General features: G+C 47.4%; 1 protein-coding gene across 1 annotated transcript in view; it reads right to left on the bottom strand.

Annotated features, from left to right (window-relative positions):
• Positions 1 to 12,862, bottom strand: part of PPFIBP2 (PPFIA binding protein 2) — a 155,832-nt gene that overhangs the window by 112,833 nt on the left and 30,137 nt on the right. Inside the window, exon 3 of the mRNA XM_038764163.1 lies at positions 9,119 to 9,336. Coding sequence (XP_038620091.1) covers positions 9,119 to 9,336 — 218 coding nt within the window. The remainder of the gene's footprint in view (positions 1 to 9,118; positions 9,337 to 12,862) is intronic.

Raw genomic sequence — 12,862 nt, 5'->3', positions numbered from 1 at the left:
CTCATCTCCTTGTGTTCCCCCAGCGCTTAGAACAGTGCTTTGCACATAGTAAGCGCTTAACAAATACCAACATTATTATTATTATACAAAATAATCAGGTCCCACATGGGGCTCACAAAGTAGGAGGGAGAACAGGTATTGAATCCCCATTCTGCAGAACAGGGAACTGAGGCTCAGAGAAGTGAAGTGACTTGCCCAAGGTCACACAACAGACACGTGACTCAGCCGGGATTAGAACACAGGCCTCTGACTCTCAGGCCTGGGCTCTATCCACCAGGCCACACTTCTTCTCACTCCCTGGGGATTCTCAACAATACAACCTCCGCGATTCGCTCAGAACCTAACCAAGAACATGCAGATTTCCAGAGAGAATCTCCGACAGGGCCCAGGGCTCCTGCTTCGTCCCCTCACTGCTGCATCCACCAACTCCTCCCTCGGCCACTCTAACCTCCGACCCCACGACCAACAGGACCGGCTCCCATTCCACCTAGATAAATCAATCAGTAACTGTATTTATTCATTCATTCAATCATATTTAGTCACTTCACTTCTCTGTGCCTCAGTTCCCTCATCTGCAAAATGGGGATCGACACGGTGAGCCCCAAATGCTACAGGAACCGTGCCCAAGCTAATTTGCTCATATCCATTACAGCTCTCAGTACAGTGCTTGACACATAGTAACAGCATAACAAATACCACAATTATCATTATTATTGCAATACAAGGGAATCAGCGGACACATTCCCTGCCCATAATGACTTTACAGTCTAGAAAGAAATCAATCAATAGTATTTACTGATAACCTGTTTTTTAATGGTATTTGTTAAGTGCTTATTATGTGCCAGGCACTGTATTAAGCACTGGGGTAGATACAAGTTTGGACACAGTCCACAGTCCATATTCCACATGGGGCTCACAATCTTCGTCCCTCAGTCACAACTTGTACTTCCCAAGCACTTAGTACAGTGCTCTGCACACATAAAGCACTCAATAAATACGATTGAATGAATGAATGAATTTTACAGATGAAGTAACTGAGGCACAGGGAGGTGAAATGACTTGCCCAGGTCACACAGCAGACAACTGGAGGATCCAGGATTAGAACCCAGGCCCTTCTGACTCCCAGTCCTGAGCTCTCTCTATTAGACCATACCGTTTCTCATTGAGGCAAGACAACATACTGAGAATTTGGAAGATTACAACTACTCCATCCTTGACCTCAAAAAGCTTACATTCTATTGGGGGAGGCAAATATGGAATACTTTGCGGATAGAAGAGATGCTAAAATTGGAAATGGGGATGAATTTGAGTTTAAATTGTAGGGTATGAAAGCTTTCTCTGTCTCCCCCTTCTAGACTATAAGCCCACTGTTGGGTAGGGACTATCTCTGTATGTTGCCAACTTGTACTTCCCAAGTGCTTAGTACAGTGCTCTGCACACAGTAAGCGCTCAATAAATATGATTGAATGAATGAATGTATGCTTGGGAAGTACAAGTTGGCAACAGATAATAATAATAATGGCATTTATTAAGCGCTTACTATGTGCAAAGCACTGTTCTAAGCACTGGGGAGGTTACAAGGTGATCAGGTTGTGCCCCGGGGAGCTCACAGTCTTAATCCCCATTTTACAGCTGAGGTAACTGAAGCACAGAGAAGCTAAGTGTCTTGCCCAAAGTCACACAATGACAAATGGCAGAGCCGGGATTTGATCCCATGACCTCTGACTCCAAAGCCTGTGCTCTTTCCACTGAGCCACGATATTGAATCTCCATTTTACAGATGTAGAGACGGTCCCTACCCAACAACAGGCTCACAATCTGACCAGCCTCCCACTTAAGGCTTTGAGAAGCAGCATGGCTCAGTGGAAAGAGCCCAGGCTTGGGAGTCAGAAGGTTTTGGGTTATAATCCCGGCTCTGCCACTTGTCAATTGTGTGATTTTGACTTTAAGTGAAGTCACTTAACTTCTCTGTGCCTCAGTTACCTCATCTGGAAAATGGGGATTAAGGCTGTGAGCCCCCTGTGGGACAACCTGATGACCTTGTATCCCACCCAGTGCTTAGCACAGTGCTTGGCACATAGTAAGGCTTAACAAATACCATCATTATCATTATTATTATTTAGGGTCTTGGGATGTATCACGGCCACAGACAGGGTCACTCACATAGGGGAGGACATTTCCAAGTTGCCATTCCCAAATGGCATTTGTTAAGCACTTACTATGTGCAAAGCACTGTTCTAAGCGCTGGGGAGGATACAAGGTGATCAGGTTGTCCCACGTGGGGCTCACAATCTTCATCCCCATTTTACAGATGAGGTCACTGAGGCCCAGAGAAGTTAAGTGACTTGCCCAAAGTCACACAGTTCCTTCATTCATTCAATCATATTTATTGAAGTGCTTACTGTGTGCAGACCACTGTACTAAGTGCTTTGGAAGTACAAGTTGGCAACATCTAGAGATGGTCCCTACCCAACAGCAGGCTCACAGTCTAGAAGGGGGAGACAGACAACAAAACAAAACATAGTTGACAGGTGGCAGAGCCAGGATTAGAACCCATGACCTCTGATTCCCAAGCCAGGGCTCTTTCCACTGAGCCAAGCTGGTTCCCCAATTTAAGGAGCTTCCTCCTTCATCAAGTCTTCCCTGATTCACACCCAAAAGCCACACTTAGCACTTCTGCATTTTCTTCCTATGCTCAGCACTTTATGCACCTCTGTATGCTTTTTTTTTGGCATTTTGATTACTTGTTCAGCTATTTCATTCTGACACAATTGTTCCTCTTTCCGAGCGAGCTTTGTTCTTCCTGCTCCTACATGTGAATATTAGATTGGAAACTTCCTGAGGGCAAGGGCTCCATGCCTTAGTTCTATTTAACTCTCCCAAGCACTCTACATTCAGTGGATGCTCAATAAATACAAATTTATTAATCAATTGAACAATACCAGCAGCCGCGGGGAAGCATTCTGCTGAGCTTCTTTCCTGCTAATACCGTCTAGTGGCCTCCAACACACACTGCTTAGTCCATGAATAATAAATAATTTTGGAATGGGTTTCAAGTTTCCTGCAAGACGAATACTGGAGCCACGAAACAAAAGCAGATCAGACCCAGTCCCTGCCCCTCAGTAGGGCTCATGGACTATGTGGGAAGGAGAACAGGGATCTATCTTATCCCCATTTTTACAGGGAGAAACTGAGGCCTGGAGAAGGTAAATCCCACAACTGGCTGATCCGGGAGTAGCACTGGAGCCTCCTAACTCCCAAACCCGAGGTCTTTCCACTAGGTCATGCTGTATTTGCTCCCTGCTATTCGTCACTGGCAAATAGACTGAAATCCAGGGTCAGGGTACAGAAGAAAACTCTTTATCAAAGGAGAGTCACTCTGACACAATCATGGCCTATGTCTTCTGTCCAAACAGATTCCAGCCTGGCCAGGGGGCGGGGGTGACGATGGGCTTCCTTTTTTTTTTATATATATATATAGTTTTTGTTAAACGCTTACTATGTGCGAGGCACTGTTCTAAGCACTGGGGTACATAGAAAGTAGGCAGTGCTGCTTCCTGCTCTCAGGACCCCACCCACACCAGATTCACACCTCCATGATGTTTTTTCATTTTTTGTTTTTATGATATTTGTTAATTTTTACTACATGCCAGGCACTGTACTAAGTGCTGGGCATGTTAATCAGGTTGGACACAATCCATGTCCCATGTCTTTATTCTGGTTTTAGAAATGAGATCACTGAGGCACAGAGAAGTGACTTGCTCGAGGTCACACAGCAGGCAAGGTGTGGAGCTGGGATTAGAACCCAGGTCCTTCTGACTTCCAGGCCCAAGCTCTATCCACTAGGTTATGGTGCTCTGTGGTATTTGTTAAGCGCTTACTACATGCCAAGCACTGTACTAAGCATTAGGGTAGATAGAAGATAATGGGGTTGCCCTTGGTATTTCCAAGCTAAATAGGAGGAAGAACAGGTACTGAATTCCCATTTTGCAGATGAGGGAATGGAGGCACACAGAAGTGAAGTGACTTGCACAAGGTCACACAGGAGACTAGAGGCAGAGTCAGGATTAGAAGATTAGAACCCAGTTTTTGCATCAGGCAAAAACTCCTCACTCTCAGCTTCAAGGCTGTCCATCACCTCAACCCCTCCTACCTCACCTCCCTTCTTTCCTTCTCCAGCCCAGCCCACACCCTCCGCTCCTCTGCCGCTAACCTCCTCACTGTGCCTCATTCTCCCCTGTCCCGCCGTCGACCCCCGGCCCACGTCCTCCCCCTGGCCTGGAATGCCCTCCCGCCATACATCCGCCAAGCTAGCTCTCTTCCTCCCTTCAAAGCCCTACTGAGAACTCACCTCCTCCAGGAGGCCTTCCCAGACTGAGCCCCCTCTTTTGTCTCCCCCTCCCCACCCCCCCGGCCCTACCTCCTTCCCCTCCCCACAGCACCTGTATATATGTTTGTACAGATTTATTACTCTATTTTACTTGTACATATTTACTATTCTATTTATTTTGTTAATGATGTGCGTCTAGCTTTACTTCTATTTATTCTGATGACTTGACACCTGTCCAAATGTTTTGTTTTGCTGTCTGTCTCCCCCTTTTAGACTGTGAGGCCACTGTTGGGTAGGGACTGTCTCTATATGTTGCCAACTTGTACTTCCCAAGCGCTTAGTACAGTGTTCTGCACATAGTAAGTGCTCAATAAATACGATAGATTGATTGAAATAGAAGCCACGTGGTGGAAGCCATTTCCCTTGAATCTGACGCCTTGCATTTGTCTCCAAGGATTTCACCACTGACGGCATCCTAAAAAATGGCAGAAGCAATCTCTCTTTTCACTCACTCTTTCTCTTGGTCTCTCTCTCTCTCCTCCTATTTCTCCACATTCCTTTGGCATTTTCTCTCCTGTCTTTCCTTACTGCCTGGCAAAAAGAATTGCCTCCTCTGCCAGCATTAAATGTCTCCAAGTCAATCTGGTTGGGATCATTTTAGATGGGTTTCTGAAGTCAGCCGTGACTGAGGGACCTCAAAGAGCAGTCTTGTGGCAAAGCTTTTAGAACGGTTAAATCCCTCCCTGCCTCCACCAGCCGGGCACCCTCTCTGGTTTGTCAAACAGGGTGGATGGTTCTCGCTGTCAGGAACACCCCTTTCACAGGACTCAGGGCCCGGTCCCTCTAGACTGTCAACTCTTCGTGGTCAGGGAATGTGTCTGTTTATTGCTACATTGTACTCTCCTAAGTGCTTAGTACAGCCCTCTGCAGTAAGCACTCAATAAATATAATGGCCCGACTGGCTGAAGCAATAACCAGACCTCCATAGAGCAGTCGGCCCGGCCGCTGGTGGTTTCAGCAGCGTTGAATATTTGAAGCAGGAATAACAATCCGCTTGGGGAGGATCGTGATCTCACTGCTCTCCTGAAATATTTAACAAGTGATTGTCCTGCTTCAGATTGAACCTGGTGAAGACCTGGTGACCCAACCGCGGACTCGACAGGTCATCTCCACTTTTTTTCCCCCATGGTATTTGTTAATTGCTGTCTATGTGCCAATCACTGTTCTAAGCGCTGAGGTAGGTACAAGCTAATGGGGGTGGACACAGTCCCTGTCCCACATGGGGCTCAATCCCCATTTTAGATGAGGGAACTGAAGAAGTGAAATGACTTGCCCAGGGTCACACAGCAGACAAGTGACAAAGCTGGAAATAGAATCCAGGTCCATCTGACTTTCGCCCAGGAGCAGCCAGGTGGCCAACTTGAAGATGAATCAAGTCAATCATATTTATTGAGTACTACGTAATCCTTTCATTTACTCCCCTCCCCAGTCCCCATCCCACAGCACTCTTGTACATAACCCTAATTTATTTATTTCTATTAATGTCTGTCTCCTCTTCTAGACTGTAAGCTCCTTGTGGACAGGGAATGTGTCCAAGAACTCATGGCCTAGTGGGTAGAGCATGGGCCTAGGAGTCAGAAGGACCTGTGTTCTAGTTCCGGCTCTGCCTCCTGTCTGCTGTGTGACTCAGTTCCCTCATCTGTAAAAAATGGGTATTAAGACTGTGAGCCCCATTGTATCTACATTGTATCTACCCCAGCGTTTAGAACAGTGCCTGGCACATAGGAAGCACTCAACAAATACCAAGAAAACAAAATGAAAACAACTCTGTTACATTGCACTCTCTCATGCGCTTAGTATAGTGCTCTGCATACAGTCAGCACTTGACAAATATAATGGATTGATTAATAATATGGGTGATTTTGAAGGGGGGCTGGCTTGGAAGTCTCAGAAGTCTCCATGTGGAGACTGGCTGACTGAATTCAGGATCAGGCTGACTGAATTCAGGGTTGAGCTGACAGGCCCAAATCGCCCGCTTCTAGTAAAGCCTAGACTCCAAAATGGCTTAGAGAGGCTCTACTCAGAAGCCCCCAGCTGCAAGTGGGGACAAGGCCTCTATTTCCTCTCAGTACCCCAGCTAGCCCCTCAGGCCATGAGGAACAGAGGTTAAGTCTAAGCAGCATGGTCTAGGGAAAAGACTCCAGGCCTAGAAGTCAGAAGTACCTGAGTTCTAATACTGCCTCCATCACTTGTCTGCTGTGTGACCTTAGGCAAGTCATTTAACCAAGTCTAAGCAGCATGGCCTAGTGGATAGAGCTCCAGTCTGGAAGTCCAAAGTACTTGAGTTCTAATACCGCCTCCGTCACTTGTCTGCTATGTGACCTTAGGCAGGTCATGTAACTTCTCTTTGCCTCAGTGACCTCATCTATATAAGGGGAATTAAGACTAGGAGCCCCATGTGGAAATGGACTATGTCTAATCGGAGTAACTTGTATCTACACCAACACTTAGTACAGTGCCTGGCCCATAGTAAGCGCTTAACAAATACCATTTAAGAAAAAAATCCTCAATTTTAAATGATCCCAGTCCCCTTCCTGGCACATCCGGCACTCCAAGCCATGTGCCCAAGTCGGGGTTCGAAAGAGGGGAAGGGGGCATGCAGGGCTGGGCCAAATGAAAGAATGGATCTGCCAATGGCTTTCCGACCCTCTGTCCCCACCAACACGGCCAGAACCCCCTTCTTTGCCTTGTCTTCAAGTCGCCTCCGACCATAGCGACGCCATGGACACATCTTTCCCAGAACGCCCCACTTTCCATCTGCAATCATTCTGGCAGTATATCCATAGAGTTTTCTTGGTAAAAATACAGAAGTGGTTTGCCATTGCCTTCTTCCACGCAGTCAACTTGAGTCTCCACCCTCGACTCTCTCCTATGCCACTGCTGCCCAGTACAGGTGAGTTTTGACTTGTAGTAGATTGCTTTCCACTCACTAGTCACTGCCCAAACTAAGAATGGAATGGGTACGCCTCTGCTCAAGACTCCCTCCCATAGCAGAGACTTGTAGTGTACTGGAAACTCTCCAGGTGCCATTGTGAGAGGGGAACCCCCTTCTTTAGGACACCCAAAACCTGTTCTTGGGGCAATGAGTGCACAAAACTCTCATTGTGGGGAAGCAGCATGGCTCAGTGGAAAAGATCACGGGCTTTGGAGTCAGAGGTCATGGGTTCAAATCCCGGCTCTGCCAATTATCAGCTGTGTGACTTTGGGCAAGTCACTTAACTTCTGTGGGCCTCAGTTACCTCATCTGGAAAATGGGGTTGAAGACTGTGAGCTCCCCGTGGGACAACCTGATCACCTTGTTACCTCCCCAGCGCTTAGAACAGTGCTTTGCACATAGTAAGCGCTTAATAAATGCCATCATCATCATCATCATCATCATCAAAACTCTGCTAAACAGACCCTTTAACCCTCAGTAAGGAGAGCTCAGCTTCCTTGCTGCCTTCCCTGCCCAACAAGGTGGGGCGCAAGGACCACTGGGGTCAAATAACGTCAGAAGGGCCAGCTCAACCTTAAACTTGGCCCCGGAGTAGGCTTCTTCCGGGATTAGCATAATTAGCATTTCTTGAATGAGGGTGGGGAGGGGGCAGGGTGATGACCTTAGCACAAAAGTGTTAATCAAACCCCCAATCTGGATTTGAAAGGATTCCTTCAGTGAGAAAGACAAAAATATTCTCAGGCCTGGGGTTGCGGGGGCTGGAGGGGGAGGTTGACAAATCCCCTGGGGGTGGGGAAAGATTCACTCAAAGATCTACACTTAAAGAAAAAGGGAAGTGGGTAGGGGGGAGACAGTCAGTCAACTGTAGTTACTGAGTGCTTACCTTGTGCAGAGCTCTGTACTAAGTACTTGGGAGAGTACAATAGTAACAGTAAATGTACACATTCCCTGCCCACAAGGAGCTTACAGTCTAGAGGGGGAGACAGATATTAACAGAAATAAATTACAGATTTGAGATTTGGACATAAGTGATGTGGTGCTGGGGTGGGGGATGAATAAAGGGAGCAACTCAGGGTGATGCAGAAGGGAGAGGAGGTAAGGGGGATTTAGTCGGAGAAGGCGTCTTGGAGGAGATGTGCCTTCAATAAGGTTTTGAACATAGGAGAAAGTAAATATGTGTTGGATATGAAGAGGGAGGATGTTCCAAGCCAGAGGCATGCCATGGGTGAGAGGTCCCTGGCAAGATAGCATTATAGGACCAAAGTGTGTGGGCTGAGTAGGAGAGTAGTGTGGTGAGGTAGGAGGGGACAAGGTGATTGAGTGCTTTAAAGCTGATGGTAAGGGGTTTCTGTTTGATGGAGGTGGATGGGCAACCCCTGGAGGTTCTTGAGGAGTGGGGAAACATGGCCTGAACGTTTTTGTAGAAAAAAGAATCCAGGCAGCAGAGTGAAGTACAGATTGGAGTAGGGAGAGACAGGAGGCCAGGAGGTCAGTACGTGAGGAGTGGGGAAGCATGGCCTGGACGTTTTTGTAGAAAAAGAATCCAGGCAGTAGAGTGAAGTATGGATTGGAGTTGGGAGAGACAGGAGGCCGGGAGGTCAGTGATACAGTAATCAAGGCGGGACAGGATAAGTGACTGGATTAGCACGGTAGCAGCTTGGTTGGAGAGGAAGGGGAAGATTTTGACGACATCGTGCAGGTCGAACTGACAGGATTTAGTGATGGATTGAGTGAGAGAGAGGGGTCCCCGCTTTCCTCTGACTCTGCCCCAGCACAAAAGGGACTCTACTCACCAGGCAGCCCTTCCCCAGCCAGCCCTGTACGCAGGTTGCGGTGGGACCCGGGACCTGAGCGCGCAGGGCCTCTCTCTCCCTGGGGTCTTCCAGCACCTCCAACGCCGCCCTCAGCTCTTCCAGGAGGGTCAGGACGGGGAAGGGGTTCAGGAACGCCGATGGGGAGGAACACCCCGGGTCGTAGACCCCGTTGGGGTATTCTGGAGACGTTTTGGTACCTGCAAGCAGAGACACAGATTCAGCCTGGTTGGGACTCACACATTATTATCCGAATGATAATAATATTGGAGTACACCAGGAATTTGCAAAAACAGGCAAAAACTCTTCACCCTCAGCTTCTAGGCTCTCCATCACCTCGCCCCCTCCTACCTCACCTCCCTTCTCTCCTTCTACAGCCCAGCCCACACCCTTGGCTCCTCTGCCGCTAATCTCCTCACTGTGCCTCGTTCTCGCCTGTCCCACCGTCGACCCCCGGCCCATGTCATCCCCCTGACCTGGAATGCCCTCCCTCTGCACATCTGCCAAGCTAGCTCTCTTCCTCCCTTCAAAGCCCTATTGAGAGCTCACCTCCTCCAGGAGGCCTTCCCAGACTGAGCCCCCTCCTTCCTCTCCCCCCCGCCTCACCTCCTTCCCCTCCCCACAGCACCTGTATATATGTATGTATTTACTACTCTATTTATTTTACTTGTACACATTTACTATTCTATTTATTTTATTTTGTTAATATGTTTTGTTTTGTTGTCTGTCTCCCACTTCAAGACTGTGAGCCCACTGTTGGGTAGGGCCCGTCTCTATATGTTGCCAACTTGTTCTTCCCAAGTGCTTAGTATAGTGCTCTGCACACAGTAAGCACTCAATAAATACGATTGAATGAATGATTTGAATTTGCACTGACTTCAAAATTTCCTCAGGATTTGCACAATGATGATAAGCTTACTATGTGCCAAGCCCTGCACAGGGTGCTGGGGTATATTGGAGATAAACAGACCCCACATGGGGCTCAAAAACTAAGTAGGAGGGAGAACAGGTATTGAATCCCCATTCTGTAGATGAGGGAACTGAGGTACAGAGAAGTTCTTGCCCAAGGTCACACAGCAGACAAGTGGCGGGTTGGGAATTGAGCCCAGTACCTCTGACTCCCAAGCCTGGGCTCTTTCCAATAGGCCATGCTGCCCCTATCTCAGTTTATCCTTCGGACCCCAGGATACAGGGGTTATTAAGGCCCAAATCAGGGACCCCTTCTTTGCTCAAGGCTTTGCATACCACCTCTATCAATCAATCATTCATTCATTCAATTGTATTTATTGTTTACTGTGTGCAGAGCACTGTACTAAGTGCTTGGGAAGTACAAGTTGGCAACATATAGAGATGGTCCCTACCCAACAGTGGGCTCACAGTCTAGAAGGATGGCATTTATTGAATGCTTAATCAATCGTTCCTATTACCAAGGACTTACTGTGTGCAGACAACAATACCAAGCACTTGGTGTAAAACAATGGAGTTGTAACACAAAAGAGCTGGTAGATAGGAGGGAACTTACAGTGCACAAGGCGGGGACAGACACTAAAATTCTAGTTGGTAAATTGGCATATGCTCAGTGGGCGAGGTGTACAGTAAAACACAAGTAGTGGAAGTGGAAAGGTGCAATGCTATCAATCAGTGGTATTTATTGAGAGCTTACCATGTGCAGAGCACTGTACTAAATGTTTGGGAGCGTACAACAGAATCAGCAGACACTTGTTCGCTGCCCATAAGGAGCTTACAGTTTAGAGTTATGTTCATAAGGGCTGTGAGGTGATTATCAAATAGTGAGCTCTCTGTTGTTCATTGTACTCTCCCAAGTGCTTAGTAAGGTGAATTGCACACAGTAAGTGCTCAATAAATACAATTAAATGAATGAATGAATGAGGGGGAGGCTGAATGCGGTGAGGAAATAAGGAAATACTCAGGAAAGGCCTCATGGAGGAGTTGTGACTTTAGTAGCAATTTGAAGCAGATGACCCTCAAATCTACCTGGATACCCTGGATTTTTTAATAGTATTTAAGCACTTACTATGTTATATAAGTACTTATTGCTATACTGTACTCTCCCGTGTGCCCTGATCTGTGCTGACTACTGCACCAGCCTTCTCTCTGATCTCCCATCCTCGTGTCTCTCCCCACTTCAAACCATACTTCATGCTGCTGCCCAGATTGTCTTTGTCCAGAAACTCTCTGGGCATGTTACTCCCCTCCTCAAAAATCTCCAGTGGCTACCAATCAATCTGCGCATCAGGCAGAAACTCCTCACCCTGGGCTTCAAGGCTCTCCATCACCTCGCCCCCTCCTACCTCCCCTCCCTTCTCTCCTTTTACAGCCCAGCCCGCACCCTCCGCTCCTCTGCAGCTAATCTCCTCACCGTACCTCGTTCCCGCCATCGACCCCCGGCCCACGTCATCCCTCGGGCCTGGAATGCCCTCCCTCTGCCCATCCGCCAAGCTAGCTCTCTTCCTCCCTTCAAGGCCCTACTGAGAGCTCACCTCCTCCAGGAGGCCTTCCCAGACTGAGCCCCTTCCTTCCTCTCCCCCTCATCCCCCTCTCCATCCCCCCATCTTACCTCTTCCCTTCCCCACAGCACCTGTATATGTTTGTACATATTTATTACTCTATTTATTTATTTATTTATTTTACTTGTACATATCTATTCTATTTATTTTATTTTGTTAGTATGTTTGGTTTTGTTCTCTGTCTCCCCTTTTTAGACTGTGAGCCCACTGTTGGGTAGGGACTGTCTCTATATGTTGCCAACTTGTACTCCCCAAGCACTTAGTACAGTGCTCTGCACACAGTAAGTGCTCAATAAATACGATTGATTGATTGCTCTTTCCACTGCACCACACTGTCTTTCTTTAGTTCAATACAGAACAGCAGGCTTACACTACGAGGTCAGATTCAGACCCTCATTAAGTTCTCCATGTTCCTCCATCTCAGCACAGTACACACAATACATGCACAGTAAAGATTTATGCATTCCATGAGAGACTGAGCAAGAGCCCAAACTATGCCAAACCAAGGGAAGTAGCATGGACTAGTGGCTAGGCCTCGTGTGGCCTTCTAGATTGTGAGCCCGTTGTTGGGTAGGGACCGTCTCTATATTCATTCATTCATTCAATCGTATTTATTGAGCGTTTACTGTGTGCACAACACTGGACTAAGCACTTGGGAAGTACGAGTCGGCAACATATAGAGATGATCCCTACCCAACAACGGGCTCTATATGTTGCCGACTTGTACTTTCCAAGTGCTTAGTACAATGCTCTGCACATGGTAAGCGCTCAATAAATATGATGAATGAATGAATGATAAAGCAGAAGCCTAGGAGCCAGAGAACCTGGGTTCTAATCCCCGCTCTGCTGGGTGACCTTAGGCAAGCCACTTAACTCCTCTGTGCCTTTTTCCTCAACTCCAAAATGGGAATTCAATTCCTGTTCTCCCTTCTCCTTAGGCTGTGAGCCCCACGCTTGGTACGGTGCTCTGCCCACAGTAAGCTCTCAATAAATACGACTGAATGAATGAATGTGGGATAGAGACCATGTCTGACTGGATGTATTTAGAACTAGTGCTCAACACATGGGGAGAGTTTAAATTTCGTAAAAAAAAAACAACCAGTTTGCAGTGGGTCCGGAGCTCAACCAGTAGATGGCATCAAGTCCATGGCCAACAGCTTCCAGAAAGTCTAAAGAATAAATAAGAGTTTTGCGGAAC

Source organism: Tachyglossus aculeatus, chromosome 22 (genome assembly GCF_015852505.1).
Source record: "Tachyglossus aculeatus isolate mTacAcu1 chromosome 22, mTacAcu1.pri, whole genome shotgun sequence".
In the NCBI taxonomy this organism is placed as follows: Eukaryota; Metazoa; Chordata; class Mammalia; order Monotremata; family Tachyglossidae; genus Tachyglossus; species Tachyglossus aculeatus.
Note: the sequence above shows the minus strand (reverse complement) of the source record. Positions and strands in the feature narration are given on the sequence as shown.